A 22,427-nucleotide genomic window follows, 5' to 3' on the forward strand; every position below is an offset into this window, starting at 1 on the left:
GGAGCTGATCTGAGCCCGTCCAGCTCCCGGTTCACATCTGGGCCTGGAACTGGGTTTAGTTCCACGGAGTTCAGCACTCCCAGGAGGGGAATTAAACCCAGCCTGGAACTGGGTTTAGTTCTGTGGAGTTCAGCACTCCTGGGGGAATTAAACCCGGCCACATCACAGCGGGGAGAATTCCCAACAAACCCGTTTAATGTGGTTTAATTCCCCCTTTCAAAGGGATCAGCTTCCCTGATGTCCCCAGGGACACAAACCCTGCGGGGGAAGGGATTTAAATCCCCCAGCAAATCCCACCGGGATTTAATTCCGGGTTTAATTCCCTCCCCAGGGTGGATCCACGCCGTCTCCTGGCCGGGATCCAGGATTCCAGGGACCCTCGGGGTGTCGGGATCAGCCGGATCCCGCGGCAGCAGGACGGGGATCCAGCAGCATCCCAGAGGAGATCCTGGGATGCCATCTACAGGGATAACGCCGCTCAGCACCGGGACCGGGAACATCCCGGGAGCCCCGAGCCTGGCCGGGAGCCGTTCAGGGAAGGAGCTCATTGGGAATCCCGAGCCTGGGGGGATGGACGTGGAGCTGCCCCGGAAATCCCGAGCTCCAGCTGCTCCCGAGGGGCCACCCGGGCACCCCGGGACTGCTCTGCCGAGAATGCCAGGAGCTCCGAGCCCCATTCCCTGGAAATGACCCCGGGAGGCTCCGCTGTCCCCCAGTCCCCTTGTGGGGTCTCTCCTGCAGCCCCCGGAGCGCCTGACCCGGCTCGGAACGCTTCGCATTCCAGAGGTGCCCGCTGAGGTGGGAATGGCCCGGGCCAGGCGCTGCTCAGCCCCGGAGCTGTGGGACAACCTCGGGAAAACTGGCCGGGGGGCTTGGGAAAGAGGGGAGGGAGCAGGGGGACCTGGCCGGGTGTCACCCCCCTGGCTCCGGCAGGCAGGGCTGGCACAGCCCCAGGGCTCGGGACCCCTCCCCACGCTGGGAATGTTTTTATTCCCGGCCCCCAGGGAGCCCGGGAAGGTCACGGAGCTTTTCCCAGCGGTGCTGCCTGGAGATGAATTCCCAAAGAGCCGAAGCTGCCACGACCTCCTGGCCCTGAGTGGAGCTCCAGGAGCTCCTCTGTCCCAGCCCCGCGGCGTGGGAAGAGCCAGGGAGCAGCAGTATTCCCAGGTTCCCAGATTCCAGGATTTCCAGATTCCCAGAATTTCCAGATTCCCAGATTCCACGATTCCCATATTCCAGGGTTTCCAGATTCACAGATTTCAGGATTCCCAGATCCTCATATTCCAAGATTCTTGGATTCCCAGATTCCAGGATTCCCAGATTCCCAGATTCTCATATTCTAAGATTCCCATCATGGATTCCCAGATCCTCATATTCCAAGATTCCTGGATTCCCAGATTCCAGGATTCCCAGATTCCCAGATTCTCATATTCTAAGATTCCCACATTCCAGGATTCCCGGATTCCCGGATTCCCCTTTGTCCGCGCAGCAAATCCCGGGCCGGATCACATTCCAGAGGCAGCTTCCCCATGAGCTCCCTGGCTCGGGGTGCCCTCATTCCGCGGCTCCAGCCCCACGATCCCGGGATCCCCGCCCGGATCGGTGCCGGGATGAGCTCGGGCGGGGGCGGCCGGGGAGCCGAGGCCTCCCCCGGGATGTCTCCGTGCCACGAGGAAGGAAGCGCGGGGGGAGAAATCAGCTCCTTATCGGGATCCGGATCTGCGCAGGGATCCGAGCCCGCAGCCTTTCCTGCCAGCTCCGCCTTGGCCCGGCCCGTGCAGGGAGCGCAATTAGCGCCGGCTGTTAATGAGGGTTCAACCCGCAGCCGGCAGGGAATTGGCCCTGGCTCCTCTCCCCTTGGAATTGTTTGCTCAGGCACCGCGGAGCTGCCAGCCAGGCCACCTATGGAGGAAGGAAAACAGCGCTGCAGACTGCGCCGGCACCTCCCGGAGCCCTTATCTCATCCCGGAGCCCTTATCTCATCCCGGAGCCCTGATCTCATCTCATCCCGAGTCTGGGAGCGCCTCCTCCCCAAGGATCTCCTCCAAGCCCTGGCGCTGAGCTCTTGGCTCGGGGAGTGGCACCGCGGGATCGTGGAAAACACCCCCGAGCTCTGCTCCCCCCAGATCCCCTTCCCCGGCAGGGAACACACATCGGGACAGCATTCCCAGTGCCACCTGCGCTGTCCCTGGCTGTCACCTCGCCCTGGTGGCACTTTCGGGCTGCTCCTGTGGATGCCAGGGCTGGAATTCCTGCTGGGATGCCAGGGCTGGAATTCCTGCTGGGCTCCATCCCCTCCTTTGTGCTCCCGGGTACCTCTGGGACAGCAACAGCTCCCAAAATTCCCCATTTCCCCCCTGTCCTGGCCTTGCCGTGCATCCCTCGGAGAAATCCAGGGATGGAGGCCCGGGAAGCGCTGGAAGGGGGAGAGGAGAACGCTGGAATCCCGGGAGGAGCTGGGAGGGGCAGGATCCAGGATGCAGGATGCAGGATCCAGGCCCAGCCTTGGAGCAGCGAGGATTCATCCCCGTCCTGCTCCTCAGGAAGGAAAGGATCCCCTCCAAAGCTCATCCCGAATTCCTGCTCCCCAGGCCCGATCGGATCCCAGGATATTCCCTGGCTGGGGGCTGAGGCTGGGGAGGTTTTCCTGCCCTGCCCGGGATGAGGAGGAGTTCAAAGCCCTCCTTTGTTTGTGGAGCCCTTTGAACCCGGGGATTCGCGGCTCCAGCCCAGCCCCCGGGGGAGAGGAGCCCCTGGGAGCATTCCCTGGCCCTGGAATGCTGCCCCGAGCCTCAGTTTCCCCTCTGGAAGGAGGATCTGCCGTGTGGGGCTGGAGCATCCGAGGTTTCCTTGGGACCTGTTCCCATTCCAGGGCTCATTCCGGGGTTTTGTGGTGCTGGTGGGCTCCGGGTGTGCCCGGAGCTCCAGTCCAGGAGGAAACCCTGGAATGATCCCACCGGAGCCATTTCTTCCCAAACACGCCCAGGGAGGAGAGGAGACTCCCCAGAGTTCCTGAAGGGAACATCCCAGGGGAATGCTCTGACCCCAGCAATCCAAGAAAAACTCCCCGAGCACCCCAAAGTCCAGGAGTGCCCCCCGCCCTGGCCGAGGCCTCTGCTCCAGGCAGAGAATTCCCGGCTGTTCCCTCCTCAGCCATTCCATGAAATCCCCGGGAGCGAAATCCTTATCGGAGCTTTCCTGGCAGCTCCCAGGATTCCCCCGGGAACGGAGACACCGAAGCTGCTCCGGGGTTTGGGGAATCCCATCCTCGATCCCCGGAGGATCCCCTGGTGCTGGGAAACCCCCCGAGCCTGGATGTGATCCCGGAGAGGATCCCGGGCGTGTCCCGGGCACTTCTCCCAGCCCAGCGGGATTTATTGGGATTTACTGGGATTTATCGCCCCCTCCCCGAGGTCAGACTGGGCGAGGAACTTTTCCAAGAGGTGATTCCTGGAGCCTCCTGCTGCTGTGGGAAAGGCTGGAGCGATTTTCCTGCTTCCAGGGAGGGAAATCCCGGCTGGAGCCTCCTCCCGGTGGAATGTGGAGAGCAGGGATGGCGGGAACTGCGCGAGGAAAAGGCACAAAAGCCGCTCCCAAATCCCACAGAGAGGCCGGAACTGCAGCAGGGAAGAATCCCGGAGCTCTGGAAAGGGTTAATCCCATCCAGGTGAGTTTTTTTTCCAAGCCGAGCTCATCCCATCCCGACCGCAGCCTCCCAGCGCTGCCGGAAAAGCTCCGTGCGCTGCAAAGTCAGACTTGTTCCCGAGGAGCGGCGCGCCCGGAGCGGCTCCAGTGTCACCTGTCAGTGCCGGGGACGCCTCCAGGGATGTGGGATCGAGTTACGGGAGAGGAACCGCCGCTGGAATTGGCCGCAGCTCCCGGCCCGCCGCATTCCAGCTAAAAAAAGGCGCCGGGCTTTGATCTCCGCTCCGTCTGCGCCGCACGGAGCCGGCGGGAGGGGCCCGGGCTGACAATTCCCTGCTCCAGCCTCCTCCCAGCGCCGGGAATCAAAGGCCAGGAGGGGCGGGATGAAAGCGGAGCCGGAGCCTGGCACGGGGGCAGAGCCCGCAAGGAGCCGGTGCCGGGCTCCTCTCGGGCAGGGGAGGCTCCAGGAGCCCGGCCCGGCTGGGAGAAGGGAATGGGAATGAGCCTGGAGATGTTTCTGCGCTGGCCGGCTTTGAACGGCGGCCAGCAGCGCTGGGAACAGCGCGTCCGTGGCCTGGGAACGGGCTGGGACCGGGCTGGGACCGGCCCGCGGCTCCCGGGGATGGCCCCGAGCGGAATTCGGCTCCCGGGAGCCTCCAGGCTGGAGCCTCCGCACAGGGGCGGTCCCGGGCCGAAAGGGGCAAATCCGGGGCTGGGCTCTGCCCCCGGGGCTGCTCCCCAAAGCGGGAGGCTCCAGAGGCCGGGAGGAACTGGGATGGATGGGATGGGATCCATGGGATGGGATGGGATCCGTAGGATGGGATCCATGGGATGGGATGGGATGGGATGGGATCCATGGGATGGGATCCATGGGATGGGATGGGATTCCCTGGCTCTCTCCCGGGCTTCCTGCACCACCCACTCGCCCCTTTTGTGCTTTGTTCCCATCCTGGTTTCTCTGGGATCACCCCTCCCTTTGCAGCCTCCCGCTCTCATCCCTCGGCTCAGATTTCCACAAAATTCCCGATTTTGCGGCTGACGAGGCGGAGATTCCACCCCCGAGCCCTCGGGGGCTGAGCTGCGGCTTCCCTGGCCGGAGGGGCTGAGCCGTGCGGGGTCGGGGAGCGCGGAGCGGCCCTGGGCTCGTTCCAAGCCCCGCTCTGCCGAGCCTGCTCCTGCCTGCCCGCGGGAACGGGCCCCGCATTCCTCGGAATGCTGCCGCGGGGTCCCGGGGGACGCCGCTGGCGCCGTGGGTGGCGGAGCCCCCGAACCCCCCCGAGGGGCAGGAGGCGCTCAGGGGGGGCCGCTGCTCCCCCCGCCCCAAATCCCGGGATTTGGGATCATCGAGTCCAACTTGGCACAGCCTGACACTTCCAGGGCGCTGGAGCCCGAGACATCCCGTTCTTCCAGCCTTCCCTGGGGGATTTCACAATTCTTGGGAAAGTCCAGAGCGTCCCCCGCTCCTGACCGGGCCCGGGCTTAAACCGGGTTAAACCGGGGTTTTGGGGAGCTCCTGCAGAGCTCCAAGGGGGCGGCAGCGACCCCAGAGCCGCTGCCGGCTCCTCCCGCAGACCTGCGGGCACCGCGGGACCCAAAAACCACCGGGGCGGGATCCAGCCGCGGATCCAGCGGGAGCTGATCCGCCCTGGGCAGTTCCCCCTTTCCTGCAGCCGGGAATTCCTCCCTTCCCTTCCCCCGAGCGTTTGGGGTCGCAGGGTGCGGGAGCCAGCGGGGCGGGATCCCTGCAGCGATCCCAGCCTTCCCCTGAGCCTTTTCTCCCGGCTCTGCATTCCCAAATCGGGGATCGGGGCAGTTCCACCCCGACCCCGGCGCTTCTGCCCAGAAAAGAAGGAATTTTCTCACTGAGAAGAAAAAGAAAAATTTAATTTTCGGTGTTTGGCTGGGAACGCATCCAGACACAAGGGAAGGAAAAAAAAAAAGACAAACCCAAACAATCCAAACCTCAACGTTCCCTGTTCCAGATCCACTGGAAAAATAAAATTAATTCTTGGAAAGAGAGAGAAGGAAACGGTTTGATCCCAGACTGGTCCCAGTCCCAAACTGGTTTTGCTCCAGCGCACACTGAGCCCATCCCAGGGGTTTCCCAGGAGAGGGAACCTCTGGAATCAGCCGAGGGGGATGGAATTCACGCCCTGGCTCTGGACACCCTGGTCCCTGAGCCTGGGAATTCCCGCTGCTCCCGGGGCAGCTCCGTGCTGGGAGGAACCGGGACGCGCTGGGATCCGACAGCCGGGGATGGGATTCCCTGGAAAAGCGGGAACGGGATCTCCAGCGCATCCCGCTGCCCGGGGCTGAGCAGCAGCAGCGGGGGCCGAGTCCTGGAGCGAATCCACCCGAATTCCTCCCCGGGAGGAGAAGGCTCTGCCCGGCCCCGGGCCTGCCCCAGGCGGGAGAGGAGCCGGATCCCGAGGGGAATGTTGTGGGGTTTGGGTGAAAACCAGGGAATTGGGGCTGCCTGAGCCCCCACGGTGCAACAAAACCCTGGGTCCCTGCGTCCCTGTCTCTGTGCCCCTGTCCCTCTCCCTCTGTCACTGTCCTTCTCTCCCTGTGTCCTTGTCCCTGTGTCACTCTGTCCCCCTGTCCCTGTCCCTCTGTCCCTGTCCCTCCCATCCCATCCCGGCTGTGGCTCCTCAGCCCCATCCCAGCGGGAATTGCGGTTCCCCGATGGCTCCCGGAGTGGGTTTGGAGCCGGGATGAGCAGCAGGAGGATAAAAGGATTTTCCCTTTTCCTGCCCGGCTAAATTTAAACCCGCGCCCCTTTCATGTGCCGGGGCCGTAACTGGAAGCAGCTGCGCTGGGAATTCTGCTCCAGAGGCGGCTCCCGCTCCTCCCGGCCCTTTGGAAGCCGGGATTTGCTGCCTCCCGAGCCCGGCACCTTCCCCGCTCAGCCTGCGGGGGCTGCGGGCCCGGAACAGCCAGAGGAAGACCCAAAAATATCCGGTAATTACAGAGGGACGGCGCTGGAGCCCGGCCGGGCAGCTCCGGGCTCTGCTCCGCGGGAAGCGCAGGAGGAACATTTCGGGAAAGATCCTCCATGGCCCGAGCCCCAAAATCCCGGGAGTGGCTGCAGGGAATTCCTGGGATGTCAGGAACAGGAGAGAGCCCTGTGAGAGCCCTGGGCAGCCAAACACCTCTGGCCTGGCCTGGCCTGGCCTGGGATGTGCTTCTTTGGTGGAAAAACCTGATCCTGAGGCCATTTTTCTGCAAATTCCTATTTCTTTCTTCTTCCACTAGGATGGAGCTGAGGAGGCACAGCAGCAATTCCCGTTTTCAGTTCGGAATGAGGATCCATCATGAATCCATCCCTTTATCCATCCCTTTCTCCATCCATCCATCATCCATCCATGCATCCTTCCATCCATCCATCCATCCATCCTTCCATCCATCCATCCATCCATCCTTCCATCCATCCATCCATCCATCCTTCCATCCATCCATCCATCCATCCTTCCATCCATCCATCCATCCATCCTTCCATCCATCCATCCATCCATCCTTCCATCCATCCATCCATCCATCCTTCCATCCATCCATCCATCCATCCTTCCATCCATCCATCCATCCATCCTTCCATCCATCCATCCATCCATCCTTCCATCCATCCATCCATCCATCCTTCCATCCATCCATCCATCCATCCTTCCATCCATCCATCCATCCATCCTTCCATCCATCCATCCATCCATCCATCCATCCATCATCCATCCATCCCTGGATCCATGGATCCCTCCGTCCCTCCCCCTCTGCAGTGACTCACAGGGAGCAGCAGCTCCTGCTGAATCACCAGGAAAACTTCCTGATCCAGCCGGATCCGCAGGCAGAGCTGCCCTGGAGAATCCCGGTGTCCAAGCTCTGCCCAAACAACGCCAGGGCTCCGTGCAGAGGAGCCTTTCCCCACGATCCCAGAACCTTGGAGTGTTTATTGGGATCGGGGTTTTGGGAACCCACTTGGGATCACCGGGTGATCCCCTGATGATCCCCTGAAGAGTCCCTGATGATTCCCTGAAGATCCCCTGATGATCCCCTGAAGATCCCCCGATGATTCCCTGGTTCCCCACCCACACCCTGCACAGCTGGGAATGGCTCGAACACCCCAGCACAGCTCAGGGATTGTCCCTCTCCCCGTGCCCTTCCCATGTCCCCAGTGTCCCTTTCTTTCTGCCCAGAAATCCGGGATAAACTCCAGCCCCGAGCTGCGGGAGCTCCCTGCCTTTGCCCGGGGAAGCAGCACCCTCTGCTGCCCTTCCCGGCATCCCAGTCCCGCTGGAAAACCTCGGGAAGGTTTTTTTTCCCTCACTGACACTTCCCGGGGCTTCCTGCAGAGTTTGGCTCACGAGGAGCTCGCTGGAATTGCCCCAAATCCCAGATTTTGCTGGGATCCTGCTCCTTCCCAGCTGCTCCGGGCTCAGGCTGGGAGCAGCCTCCTGCTCCCAGCGCCCTGCTCGGGAAGGGATGTGCCCAAACTGGGAGAACTGGGAACAGCAGGAGGGGCTGGAATGGGTTTCCCAGGTTCAACGCGGGTGCTCCATCCCTGGAAGTGCCCACGGAGGGGGCTTGGGGCAGCCCGGCACGGCGGAGGGCTCCTGCCCGCGGCAGGGTGGGAACGGCCGGGATTGAGGCTCCCTCCACCCCACAGCGATCCCAAATCCGGCTGCACCCGAAGGCTCTGGCTGCCTGGGCACTGCAGGGAGGTGCCGGGCCCGCCGGGCTGCAGGAAAGCCGCAGGAGCCTTTGGCACCCGTGGTTTCCTGGGGATGTTTTCTTTTCCCTCTCCTGGCTCCCGTTTTTCTCCTGCACCTCTCCGGTGGTTTCGGGGCCGCGTGGGCCGGGCTGGGGAGGGCAGGAAAGGCTGAGATAATGACAGGGGACGATCCCAGGAATAGAGCTGCTCTTCCCTGGCCAGGAGAGGCTGTTCCAGCTCTTTCCGTGGGTTTGGGACAGCGGGGGGGGCTGGGGGCACACGGATTGTCCCCACGGGCTGAGGATGACAATAGGAACAGCTGAAGTCACTGCATGGATTTAGCTCCCGTTTCTTCCTGCTTCCCCTGGCTCTTTTTGGGAATACCAGCCCCTGCTCCCCACCACATCCTGCCCCAAACCACCCCAGCAAAAGGGAGAAGGCAGCAGGAATTCCAGGGGGAGAAGGATCAGGAGCCACTGAGCAGCTCCTGGAAATCCAGGGAGATCTCGGGGAATTCTCCTTCAGCAGCTTTCCCTCAGCGTGGGGAAAACTCTTCTGGGCCCAAGAACAGCCTCAGCTGCCAGGGGAGGTTTAGGATGGGGATCAGGAAAAATTCCTGCATGGAAAAAGGGGAAATTCCATGTGGGGAAAACTCTTCTGGTCCCAAGAACAGCCTCAGCTGCCAGGGGAGGTTTAGGATGGGGATCAGGAAGAATTCCTGCACTGAAAAGGAGGAAAACCCTTCTGGGCCCAAGAACAGCCTCGGGTTGTATCAGGGGAGGTTTAGGATGGAGATCAGGGAAAATTCCTTCATTGAAAAGGGGGAAATTCCATGTGGGGAAAACTCTTCTGGTCCCAAAGACAGCCTCAGGTGCCAGGGGAGGTATCAGGGAAAACTCCTTCATGGAAAAGACTCAAAGCACTGCCACTGTCCAGAGCAGGATGTCTGGGAAAGACTCAGCCCCGAGGCTGCTCCAGGGCCAACCCCAAACCCCCCGGCCTGGGGGGTCAGAGCAGCCCTGGGGCCAGGGGGAGCAGCTGCTGCTCGGGGGCTGCAGGGAAAGCAGGACCATGGCGGGAGCAGGAACATGCTTTTATTTATTGAGGAGGGGGTACAGGAGCAGCACGGCCTCCCCCTGCCTGGGACATTCCTGGGATCTGAGCTGGGACAGGGACAGGGGTCAGTAATGCCCACGGGGCCACAGCCAGCAGCCAGGGCTGGCGGGGCTTGGGGGGTCCAGGACAAAGGCAGGGAAGCAGGAGGGAGCTTTTCCAGTCAGGATGGGGCAGTGGTTAATGGGAATGGCCCCCACCTTCCCAGGAGTGCTTCATTTCACAGCCTGATCCGTGAGGAATCAGTGGGATGGAGGAAATCAGCACTGGGATGGAGGGAATCAGCACTGGGATGGAGGAAATCAGCACTGGGATCACTGAGATCAGCACTGGGATCAGGGAATCCAGCACTGGGACCAGGGAATCCAGCACTGGGACCAGGGAACCCAGCACTGGGACCAGAATTCAGCCCCTTCCCAGGGCTGTCCCCTCTGCCAGTGACACTGGAGCCACACAGGGATGGGTGGCACGAGGACACTGGTTTTACTGGGAGGCCATTCTGGGCTATTTCTGTGGATGGGAGGGAGGAATCAAAGCTATTTTTTTGCTCTGCCAGGGAATCCATCCCTCCCTGGAGCACAGCAGCCCACCAGCTCCTGGAATTGGGGCTGGGAGTTCCTGTGGCTCTTTGGAAAAGGCCAAAGTTTGGATTCCTTCAGCCTGGAGGGGAAAAAAAAACTCCAATAAAAAGGGACCTGCAATTCCAGGAAGGCTGCTCTGGGAAAAACATCTCATGGGGAATACACTCAGCAGGTGGTTTATGTACAGGAACTCAGCAATTCCACAAGATACACACCAGGAAAAATGGGAATTCTACTCCAGAGGTGCTTCCAGCAGGGCTGTGGTGGCTCCAGGAGGGGGTGACAGCAACACCCAGTGACTCCCTCGGGTGCAGGAGGTGCAATTCTGGCTGTGCAATAGGAACTAAGTGAAGATCTGCTGGATCCTAGGGAAAACTGCTGGGAGAGGGGCAGTGACCCCACTAAAGCTATTTCAGACACGGAGTGGGCCAGGAGCAGCCCCACAGAAGCATTTCCAGCACTGTCCAAGAGCCAGGGCTGAGCCCAGCAGCCAGGGAAGCTGCGGGAGGGACAGAGGGACGGAGCAGGACAGCAGGGACAGGGACAGGCCCAGCAGTCAGAGCTCCCTGGGGCTCCCAGCCACTTCCAGTCCTCGCGGCCTCACTGAGGCCGAACCACGCGAGTTCCTCAGAACTGAGGGGACACAGGGCCAGGCCAGCCCCGCCCTGGGGACACTGCAGCAGCCAGCCACCACGGCAGCACACGCGTCCCTGCGGCCTGGGCTGCTGGGCACCCTTAGGTGCCCTTGGGAGGGGTCCACTTCAGGCAGCTGGGGTCCATGGTCTTGTTGCTGTTGGACCTCTTGGCCTCCTTGGCGATCCACTCATCGATCAGGTCCTGGGGAGAGCAGGAGGGGCAGCTCAGGGGGGATCCTGCTGGGGAATCAGCCCTGGCACAGCACCACGCCGGGGAGGGGCTCAGCCATTGGTGCCTCAAAGGAACGGCACAGGGAGAGCACGGGGACACCAAAACAGCACCAAAATAACAGCAGAGTTACACCAAAACAACACCAGAGCAACACCAAAACAAGACCAAAACAGCACCAAAATAACAGCAGACTTGCACCAAAACAAGACCAAAGCAACACCAGAGTAACACCAAAATAACAGCAGAGTAACAGCAAAACAACACCAAATATCAGCACAATAGCAGCAAAGTTACACCAAAGTTACCCCAAAAGAACAACTTCTCCTCCATGGAGTTTTCCAGAAGCCCAATCGAGCTCCAGGGAAGGGAGAAGGTTTGGGGTCTCACCCCCCACGCAGGGATTTGTCAGGCAGGGATCAGGCAGGAGCCATGCAGGGCTCCACCAGCCCTGCTCACAGCAGCTCAGGGAGGTTTGGGTTGGGTTTTGGGGAAAGCTCCTCATCCAGAGGGTGGACCAGGGAATGGGCACGGCCCCCAGGCTGCCAGAGCTCCAGGGGGGTTTGGATCCCCCTCCCAGGGATGCTCAGGGGGGATTTTGGGGCGTCCTGCAGGGCTCATTCCTGCCCTGCTGAAAAACAAGGTTGGATTCCCACCTCCTGTTTTACTTGGAGATGAGAACGAGCAGGCTGGAGAAGCCAAGGAGCCCTGATCCCAGCAAGGAAAGGGGAACCCAAGGAGCCCTGATTGCAGCAAGGGAAAGGAGGAATGGAGAAGCCATGGAAGTCCTGACTGCAGCCAGGAGAAGGAGGAGAAGCCATGGAAGCCCTTACTGCAGCCAGGATAAGGAGGAGAAGCCATGGAAGCCCTGATCCCAGCAAGGAGAGAGGAGGAATGGAGAACCCAAGGAGCCCTGAGTGCAGCCAGGAGAAGGAGGAATGGAAGCCCTCATCCCAACAAGGAGAAGGAGGAGTGGAGAACCCAAGGAGCCCTGAGTGCAGCCAGGAGAAGGAGGAGGTGAAGGGAGGTGCCCAGGAGGGCCCAGGCTCACCTGTCTCTTGAGGACCAGGTGTTTGCCCTTCCAGTACTTGAGCATCTGCAGGGCCTGCAGGGTGCTGACGATGTCCACGGGGTTCACAGCAGTCTCCTGGCTGATCTCTGCAATCAGAGCCCAGCAGAGCCTCTGACACAGCCCCAAACCCCTGGGCCCAGCAGCAGCTCAGGGTAATTCCCTCCCTCAGGAATGTGGGACTGAGCAGGCACAGCCAGGATTGCAGGGTTTGGGGGTGCTGGGCTTGGGATCTGGAACAAATCCCCTGAAAGAAGGTGCAATCCTGCTTTTGCAGGGTACCTCATGTCCCCAGGAAACTCCACGACCTCCCAGGTGCCACCAACAGAGAAATGCCATTAAAAAAAAGCCAAATATTCTCAATATTGGCTGCAGGAGCCTTTTTTTTTTTGTTAAAATAAGCATTCTGGATGAAAGGTTTTGCTGAATCTTTTTTTAAATTGCAGTTTTTTCATCAAGCAGCCCATTAATGATTCAAAAAGCTGCACGTGGCCCATCTCTGCTGCTGGCAGGGCTGGGAAGGAGCCACTCCCAACCACAGCAACACCCCATGGAATTCAGTGCTCCACAAACACTGGGGTGGGTGAGGCAGGCCTGAGAGGCACGGGGGTGTTCCCAAAGCCCCCCCTGACCTTTGATGGAGATCTCCTTGCCCTGGAAGTTGTGCAGGTACCGCAGCAGAACTTCCTTCCAGTAGCTCCTGTAGCTGATCAGGCCCAGGTCAGACAGGGGACGCTCTGGGGAGCCAACCTTCTCCTCCACTTTGGACAGCAAATAGCCTAAAAATACAAAAATAACCATATTTAAACGACTCAGAAATGAACCAGGGTGGAAGCTGCTCCAGCAGCAGCAGCCAGGGGAGATTTCCTGGTGGAGCTGGAGGAGTTTGCCCCTGGATTCCCCCCACACTCACTGAAGTCAATGAGCATTTTGCCATAGCCTTGTCTCATGTACTGGGGCATGGTCAGGATGCAGGACACGTTGTAGTTCAGGAAGGAATTCTTCTCCTGGAAACAAGAGCAGAGAGGAAAGGCAGAGCTCAGAATTTTTAATCCTTTAGCTGTTCTGTTTTATAAAAAAAATCATGGTGATTAATATTTATTTTCATGTATTTTCTCCACATTCCTTCCCAGTTTCTTTCTCCCTCACGAAGACACCACTCTGCTTCCTGGAAACCACAATTCCTTGGAGCTGGGTTGGTTTTTGCTGGGAATGAGGAAAGATGGAGCAGCACAGCGCCTGCAATCCCTCAGCAAACACAACAACCCCTGCAGCTCAGCCTTGGACTTTCATCTGCTCCCAAAAGCAGCAAACCCCAAGACTGCAAAAGGGATTCGGGGCTGATGAGGGGGCCCTAAACCCCATTTTAGTGAGGTGGGGGATGAGTGTTTTCCACTGACCTTGGAGAAATACCCGATCAGGTGGCAGCCAGTGTTGTCAGCCTCTGTCATGACGTAGAAGAGGAAGGGCTCCACATCATAATAAAGGGTTTTGTGGTCCAGGAAAAGCTTTGCCAGCAGACACAGGTTCTGACAGTAGATCTGGGCACAGAAAAGAGATGCAGGTGTTTACTCCAGTGGGATACCCCAAATGTGGGCAAGGACAAAAAACCCTCAGAATCATCTGAGAAGTGATGGGGAAACAGAGCAGCTGGGCCAGGCAACAATTCCACTGGTGATGGAAATGGATGAGGCTGGATCCTGCCCCTCACCCCTGCTGGGTGACACAGAGGGAGCTGCTGGGGCACCACGGGAGCAGCAGCACAACTCCTGCAGGGACAGCCAGAGTGCAGCAGTCCCTCTGTGAGCAGGGCCAGCAGGGCCACCTGGGCTGCCTGAGGGCCACCTGGGCTGCCTGCAGGGCCAGCAGCTCCCACTCACCTTGTTCTTCTTGCCATCCACCTCGAAGACGGAGATGGAGCCCTTGCGGTAGATCTCGTCCCCCGGGGGGTGCTTCCAGACACACTTGGCCTGGGACAGGGACAGAATCGGGGCTGTCACCGCTGGCCTGGGGACCAGGGTGTCCCCAGGGTGACAGGGAACTGCAGCCTGGGCTGCCACTGCACCCCAGCCACGCCAGCCTGGCGTCAGGCACTGCCACGTGCACGGGCTGAGCCTGGCTGGGCCATTCCTGACCCCACAGCAGCATTCCCAGTGGGACTGAGCCCCCCTGACCCCACAGCAGCATTCCCAGCAGGACTGAGCCCTTCCTGGTCCCACAGCAGCATTCCCAGCGGGACTGAGCCCTCTCTGACCCCACAGCAGCATTCCCAGTGGGACTGAGCCATTCTCTGGTCCCACAGCAGCATTCCCAGTGGGACTGAGCCCCAGTGCACGGGCCGAGCCGGGCTGGGCCCTCCCTGACCCCACAGCAGCATTCCCAGTGGGACTGAGCCCCCCTGACCCCACAGCAGCATTCCCAGTGGGACTGAGCCATTCCCTGACCCCACAGCAGCATTCCCAGTGGGACTGAGCCATTCTCTGACCCCACAGCAGCATTCCCAGAGGGAATGAGGCATTCTCTGACCCCACAGCAGCATTCCCATCGGGAATGAGGCACTCCCTGACCCCAGAGCAGCACCCCCAGCAGCCCTGAGCCCCAGCCCTCACCATGTGCCTGCGCAGGATGGTCTGGCTCTTCATGTACTTGAGGCAGAACTCGCACATGTAGAGGCGCCCGAGGCGCGCGTACTCCTCGGGGTAGGGCGAGTGGTACCACGTGTCCAGCTCGTAGCGCCCGAACGCGATGGTCTTGATCATGTTGCTGCCCTCGGTGATCTGCCCCTGCAGCCTCAGCTTCTCCTGCCCCCCGGGGAAAGCAGGGTTAGCCAAAACTCAAAGCAGCAGCAGGGGAATTGGGATTTGTTTTCCTGGAGGAGATGTGTTCCAAGCTTTCTGAATTTGTTAAATTCCTACAGCTCCTGGACGCTCCCTGCTCCTCTCCTGATCCCAGGGACAGGACACGGGTGCTGTGAGAGCAGCTGAGGGAGCTGGGGTGTTTATCCTGGAGAAAAGGACCAGGGGAGACCTCCTGGCTCTCCAAAACCCCAGCAGGAGGGTGCAGCCAGGGTGGGGCCTGGCTCTGCTCCCAGGGAACACAGGACAGGAGGACACGGCCCCACGCTGGGCCAGGCTGCACATGAGGAGGGATTTCTTCCCAGAAAGAGGAATTGGGAACTGGAAGGGGCTGCCCAGGGAAGTGTCACTGTCCCTGGAGGTGGATGTGGCACTTGGGGACAAGGTGGTGTCAGGTCACGGGCGGCACTCGATGATCTCACACGCTTTTCCAGCCCAGTCCATCCTGTGGCTCCGTGACACAGCCCAGGGCTCTGCCCCAGGAACCCCAGCTGTCCCAGGAAAGCATCAAAGGATCCTTTGATCCCTGTCTGGAATGGGATGTGGCTTTGGGAAGCTCCTCAGGAGCCTCAGCAACACCAGCCCATGAACTCAGTCACAGGCTGAGGTGGCTTTTGTTGTCCCCAGCCCTCAGCAGGGAGGCTGAAGCTGCCACTGTCCCTGGGAGCAGCCCTGGAATGCCACCACACATTCCTGAGCGCAGAGCTCAGCTGCAGCAGTCACCCCAGCCAGGCGGGTCTCACCAGGTCCTCGGAGGCGCGGGCCTGGGCCCTGCGGAACAGCTCCAGGTCGTACTCGCTGGTCAGGTTCTCCAGGAGAGGCTCCCTGGTGTTGCCATAGGTCTGCCTGTGCTCCTGCAAAACCACAGCACAGCACTCGGGCTGCTGAGCTGCTGCAGGATGGCTGGGAGAGCCAAGCTGCATCCCAGGGGGAGTGAGAGGACGGAATTCCTGCTTTTACCATGTATTTCTCCTTCTGCTCCTTGCTGAGCCCCGAGTTCCTCTTCTTCCTGAGCTCAGCCACCTTCTCTTTGTAGCGCAGCTGCCTCTCTGTGGGGGCCTGAAAGAAACCCCAGTGGGGCCTTGAGAGGCTCCAGCCCCTCAAACCTCCCCCTTCCCTGCCCACCCCAAAGAATTCCATCCTGGCTGCCATTCCATGAGGTCTGAACCAGATCCCCTGCTAATCACAGGGCACTGCAGCTGCAGCACAGGAATGCAAAGCAGGAAATTTCCTTCCCACCACAGGACAGGGTGAGCTCCCCACGGAATGCTCTGTGCTGGGGAACAGCTCCCAGCTGACTCAGGGACTGGGAAATGTCATTCCCCTGCTCTGGCTCTCTGCTGGTTACTCAGAGGGAAATTGCAGTTCACAGCTCTGCAGGAATTCCCTGGTCCTGCACACCCAAACTCAGGGCAAGGATCATGCTGAGAACACAGCTCTGCTCTCCCTGCCTGCTCCAACCCCACTGAGGGGACCCAGGGAATTCCCCCTCTGGAATGGCAGCTGGGCAGGGTCAGGAGGTGGAGAAGGGAGCCCAGACCCCCAGCCCTGCGCTGGGAGCTGGGGCTGTGCCCCTCACCTGGTGCCTGGTGGCGTGCCTGTTGTTGTCATCCTGCCTGTGGGCCAACATCCGCTCCTCAATCTGCTTGTCCCGGCTCTGTGCCCTCACCTGGGGGACAAAATTCACCTGTCAGGGCTGCAGCCACCTCCTGCCACCCCCTGCCCCCCCAGGGTGTGACACACAACGCTGCTGCCCCACAGCCAAGCACAGCAGCACGCAGCTGTGAACTGCTTGCTGCTCAAGGATCAGCATTTTACCCTAAAAATCCCAGAGGAGGAGAAATCAAAGGCAAAACCACTCAGGTTTACCTTGCACTCATCTGCTGAGAGGTTGTGGTAGAGAGGGCACCCCGAGATGGAGAAGTGGCGCTCGTGCTTCCCCGTCAGGTGTCCTGCAAGGGGTCAGGAAAACAGCAACCCTTGTGGCAAATGATCCCAAAGAGATGGAGATCCCTCACAGGATCACTGACAGGGGGACAGGAGGAGGAAACTTCCTGGTTTAAAAAGGAAGGAGAACCTTTCTGACACCAAGCCAAAGCAGGCAGGGATGGGAGTGCAGTAATTTGGCACTGAAATCCTGTTTCTGGCAAAAACCAGTTCCCTGCCCACAAATCTGGGATTTTCCTCCCACACCTGTGCTCACCCTCCCATCTGGTTCCTCATCCTGTCACCCCCCAACACAGAAAACACCTCCAGGAACAACATCCCTGTATTTATGCTTCACATCCCTTCTCCAGACCTGCTCCTTGCCATTCCTGACCCTGATTCCCTGCCCGTTTCCAGGATTGCTGCTTTGGTCAGTGTCAATCTCCCAGCCCTATTTCCCTGCAGTTCCCAGGATTGCTGCTTTGGTCAGTGCCAATCTCCCATTTCCCTGCAGTTCCCAGACTGCCACCCGAGCAGCCCCGAGCAGCGCTGCCGCGGCACGGCCGTACCCAGGGAGTTGCAGCCCATTTCCAGACTGACACCAGCCAAAGCAGCAATCTTCTGGCCCTATTTCCCTGCAGTTTCCAGGATTGCTGCTTTGGTCAGTGTCAATCTCCCGGCCCTATTTCCCTGCCCATTTCCAGACTGACACCAGCCAAAGCAGCAATCTTCTGGCCCTATTTCCCTGCAGTTTCCAGGATTGCTGCTTTGGTCAGTGTCAATCTCCCGGCCCTATTTCCCTGCAGTTCCCAGGCTGCCACCCGAGCAGCCCCGAGCAGCGCTGCCGAGGCACGGCCGTACCCAGGGAGTTGCAGCCAGGAGTGGGACACTTCATGTTGAAGTTGTAGCTCTCGTGGAAGCGGCGGCGCTTGGGCCGGTGCGAGAGGTCGCTGCCCGAGTCCTTCATGGACATGTCCTTGGCCAGGCTCTCGTCGTGGGACACGTTGGGGCTGGAGATGTCGATGTCGGACTCCGAGGAGGGCGCGTTGCCCGTGGGGGTGCGCGGCGGGGACTCGTCGTGGTCCGCCGTGTTTTTGGTGTCTGGAGAGGGGCAGAGGGGACACGGCTGAGGGCAGAGCTCCCAAAAATGCTCCCAGAAACGCCTCGGGGGCTGCACAGAGCCTCTCCCACCCTGGGAGCTGCATTCCCTGCCCCTGTGGGCACCAAGGGAGCATTCCCTGTCCTTGTGGGCACCAACAGAGCATTCCCTGCCCATCTGGGTACCAACAGAGCACTCCCAGTCCCCGTGGGCACCAAGGGAGCATTCCCTGTCCTTGTGGGCACCAACAGAGCATTCCCTGCCCCTGTGGGTAACAAAGCAGCACACCCAGTCCCCGTGGGCACCAAGGGAGCATTTCCTGCCCATATGGGTACCAACAGAGCACTCCCAGTCCCCGTGGGCACCAACCCAGCACTCCCAGCCCCCATGGGCACTACCCCAGCACTCCCAGCCCCCGTGGGCACCAAGGGAGCACTCCCAGCCCCCGAGGGTACCTCTGTCAGAGAAGTCCACGGCCTGCTCGGTCTCGGAGCCCGAGGAGCGCGTCTGTCGCAGCGGGTACTTCTTGGGGGTGACGGGAGCTGGCTGCTGCTGGCTGCGGGTCACCCTCCGCGTGGAGTACACCGGCTCGTCCGGCCCGAACGCCGGCGCGTTCCGCACCGGGCTGGAGTCTGCTGGGGCAACGCGGCGTGACACCGTGGGGACCACAGTCACACCATGGGGACACCACAGTCACACCGCGGGGACACCGCGGGGACCACAGTCACACCATGGGGACACCACAGTCACACCGCGGGGACACCGCGGGGACCACAGTCACACCATGGGGACACCACAGTCACACCAGGGGGACACCGTGGGGACACCACGGGGACCACAGTCACACCGTGGGGACACCGCGGGGACAGCACAGGGACACCAGGGGGACACCATGAGAACACCGCAGGGATACTGCAGGGACACCATAGTCACATCATGGGGACACCATGGGGACACTGCAGGGACACAACGATCACACCATGGGAACACCGCAGGACACCACAGAAACACTATGGGGACACCACAGGAACCATGGGGACACCACAGTTATACTGGGGGGACACTACATGGGGAACACCGCGGGGACACCATCGGAACCACAGGGACACCATGGGGACACCACAGTCACACCAGGGGGACACCGTGGGGACACCATGAGAACACCGCAGGGATACTGCAGGGACACCATAGTCACATCATGGGGACACCATGGGGACACTGCAGGGACACCCTGGGGACACAACGATCACACCATGGGAACCACGGTCACACCATGGGAACACCGCAGGACACCACAGAAACACTATGGGGACACCACAGGAACCATGGGGACACCACAGTTATACTGGGGGGACACTACAGCAACCACAATCACACCATGGGGACACCACAGGAACCATGGGGACACCACAGGGACACCATGGGGACACCACAGCAACCACAATCACACCACGGGGACACCCCAGGAACCACAGGAACACCCCAGTCACACCACAGGGATACCCCAGTCACACCACGGGGACACCCCAGTCACACCACGGGGACACCCCAGGAACCACGGGGACACCCCAGTCACACCATGGGGACACCCCAGTCACACCACGGGGACACCCCAGTCACACCACGGGGACACCCCAGTCACACCACGGCACCCACAGGTGAACCACGGGGACACCCCAGTCACACCACGGGGACACCCCAGTCACACCACGGGGACACCCCAGGAACCACGGGGACACCCCAGTCACACCATGGGGACACCCCAGTCACACCACGGGGACACCCCAGTCACACCACGGCACCCACAGGTCCCCCCTGCCCCACGCTGACCAACACCCCGTGGCTCTGTCCTGCCCGTGTCACCATGCCCTGGCCTTGCCTGATAAAATCTCAGCGCACTTGGAGCAATCTGGAGCACCACCAGCTTTCTCCAGGTTAATTAACCCGTAATTACCACCCAGCTCCCATTTGGAGATGCAAAGATCCCTCAGTTTAGATAAGAACCCATAACCCTTGGGAACAGCAGGACTGCCTCTGCTGTGGAGCTGCACCTGGGATTCTGTGTGGGGCTGGAGGAGCCTTGACATGGCTTAAGGAGGAGCCTGGATCTGGTTTAAGGAAAGGCTTTCCCTGGTTTGAGGAAGAGCCTTTCCCCAGTTTAAGGAAGAGCCTGGATCTGGTTTAAGGAAAGGCTTTCCACGGTTTGAGGAAGAGCCTTGCCCCAGTTTAAGGAAGAGCCTGGATCTGGTTTAAGGAAAGGCTTTCCACGGTTTGAGGAAGAGCCTTTCCCCAGTTTAAGGAGGAGCCTTTCCCTGGTTTAAAGAAGAACCTTTCTCTAGTTTAAAGAAGAACTTTTCCCCAGTTTGAGGAGGAGCCTTTCCCTGGTTTGAGGAGGAGCCCTTCCCCAGTGTAAGGGGGAGCCTTTCCCCAGTTAAAGGAGAGCCTCTCCCCAGTTTAAAGCAGAGCCTTTCCCTGGTTTAAGGCAGAGCCTTTCCCTGGTTTGAGGAGGAGCCCTTCCCCAGTGTAAAGGAGAGCCTCTCCCCAGTTTAAAGAAGAGCCTTACTCTGGTTTAAAGCAGAGCCTTTCCCTGGTTTAAGGCAGAGCCTTTCCCTGGTTTAAGGCAGAACCTTTCCCTGGCTTAAGGCAGAGCCTTTCCCTGGTTGAAAGCAGAGCCTTTCCCTGGTTGAAAGCAGAGCCTTTCCCTGGTTTAAAGCAGAGCCTTTCCCTGGTTTAAAGCAGAACCTTTCCCTGGTTTAAAGCAGAGCCTTTCCCTGGTTTAAGGCAGAGCCTGTCCCTGGTTGAAAGCAGAGCCTTTCCCTGGTTTAAGGCAGAGCCTGTCCCTGGTTTAAAGCAGAGCCTTTCCCTGGTTTAAGGCAGAGCCTTCCCCTGATTGAAAGCAGAACCTTTCGCTGATTTAAAGAAGAGCCCGTCCCGGGTTAGAGGGGGAGCCTTTCCCCAGTTAAAGGAGAGCCTGTCCCCGGCTAGAGGGGAGCCCGCCGTACCCTGGGAGCTCTGGCTGAGGCGGGCCGAGGAGCGGGTGACGCGGGCGGATCGCCGGGAGGTGCCGTCGCTCTCGGAGCTGTCCGTGTGCTCGGGGTCCGTGGAGAAGTCCGAGTCCTCCGTCCCGTCCGAGCTGCTGCCCGCGTTCCTCTGCAACAGCACACGCCGCCCGTCAGCACCGCGGTCAAATCCACGTTAAATGAGTGAATATTTCACGTTCTCCAGTCCTCCCAGCCGCTAGCGTGACCCGGGTGCTTTATCCCAAACCAAGGACTCTTTTTTCCTTTTCTTTTTGAGTCTCCTGCTCTCCCAGTGAGGAGTTTCCCAAACAAACCGTGATAGGTGATCCCTCGTGGCCAAAGGGATATTCCCACCTCAGGGTGCCATTCCCAGGATACAAACTGCAGGAATGACCAGAATTATCCCAAAGTGGGGCAGCAGTCTGCAAGAGAGTCTGGCACCGGTCAGCAATTGCTATTTTTTAATCCTTTCCCTTTCCGTTATTTAACACCATTACAGCATTTCACTTCATTTCTCATTATTAAACCGTTCACACTCCAACCCTTTAATGTTCCCCTCCCCCCATTCCAGGCTTGTGCCTAATTTCCAGGCGCGGCTGAACGGTAACACCGTGAGGGGACCGGGGGGTCTGGACCTCGCGCCGTCGGCGGGAGCGCGGCCCCCGCGACGCTTTGTTTTGCACCCAGCGGAGCCGCGCGGGCCGCAGCCAATCACAGCGCACGCGGGCGGGGCCCAAAGGGAGGGCAACCAATGGCAGCGCGAGGGCAAAAAGGGCGGGCCTCGCGGCGCGTGATTGACAGCGAACGGCGGCCAATCAGCGCGAGGCTTGCTCCCACGGCAACGCCAACCGGGGCGGGGGGGCCGCGGCGCGGTGGGGGAAGGGAGAAACAAGGCTCGCGCGGGGAGGTGACCGTTGGGGGCGGAGATGGACAGCAGCAGTAGCCAATCGGCGGGCAGCCCGGCATGCAGACCCGACCAATAGACGGCCAGCTCTCCGAGCGCGTGTCCAATCGGAAACGGCAAGGGGCGGGACCCGCTGCCGGCGCGGGGGAGGGGGAACGGTAGCCGTTGGGGGTGATGAGTGACAGGCACAGCGGCCAATCAGCGCGCGGCCTGCTAGTGCTCCGGCCAATCAGAGCGCGCGGGAGGCGGGCGCTGGGGGCTGAAGGCCGCTATTTTCCCCTTAGTTTTGGAGCCGGGAGAGGGAGCGGAGGGGCTGGGGAAAGGCAGAGAGTAGCGGCCCGAGCCCGCCGGCCTCCCCGCCGGCCGCCTCCCCCGTTTCCCGGCCGCGCTCACCTTCCTGCGCTGCATCCTGGGCGGGGGCAGTGAGGTTGCCTGGTCCCCGGCGCCCGCGGCCCGCGAAGCGGCGGTGGCCGCCGCGGTGTTGCTGCTGGCGGACTCCGTGGTGACAGCCGTGTCCCCCGCCCTGCGGCACGCCTGCTCGTGCGGCGCCAGCCCCGCTCCCGCCGCCGCCAGCCGCCGTTCCCTGCTCGGTCCCTCACGCTTCCGCCGGGACGCGGCCCACACCCCCGTCACGTGACCGCGCGCCATC

At 60.5% G+C, this 22,427-nt stretch overlaps 1 protein-coding gene across 1 annotated transcript; it reads right to left on the minus strand.

Annotated features, from left to right (window-relative positions):
- Positions 1–9,427: 9,427 nt before the first annotated feature.
- Positions 9,428–22,418, minus strand: KAT7 (lysine acetyltransferase 7). The gene is made up of 15 exons (XM_039700566.1): positions 22,172–22,418; positions 20,857–21,004; positions 18,310–18,486; positions 17,617–17,856; positions 16,699–16,781; positions 16,409–16,498; positions 15,790–15,888; positions 15,573–15,683; positions 14,584–14,775; positions 13,855–13,944; positions 13,375–13,515; positions 12,888–12,981; positions 12,607–12,753; positions 11,957–12,063; positions 9,428–10,878 (listed from the first exon to the last, which is right to left on the minus strand). Exons 1-15 carry the CDS (start codon positions 22,184–22,186, stop codon positions 10,777–10,779), a joined length of 1,836 nt encoding a protein of 611 aa, XP_039556500.1. The 5' UTR covers positions 22,187–22,418; the 3' UTR covers positions 9,428–10,776.
- Between the last annotated feature and the right edge of the window lie 9 nt (positions 22,419–22,427).

This window comes from Passer montanus, unplaced genomic scaffold (genome assembly GCF_014805655.1).
Source record: "Passer montanus isolate IOZ18808 unplaced genomic scaffold, ASM1480565v1 scaffold142, whole genome shotgun sequence".
Lineage (NCBI taxonomy): Eukaryota > Metazoa > Chordata > Aves > Passeriformes > Passeridae > Passer > Passer montanus.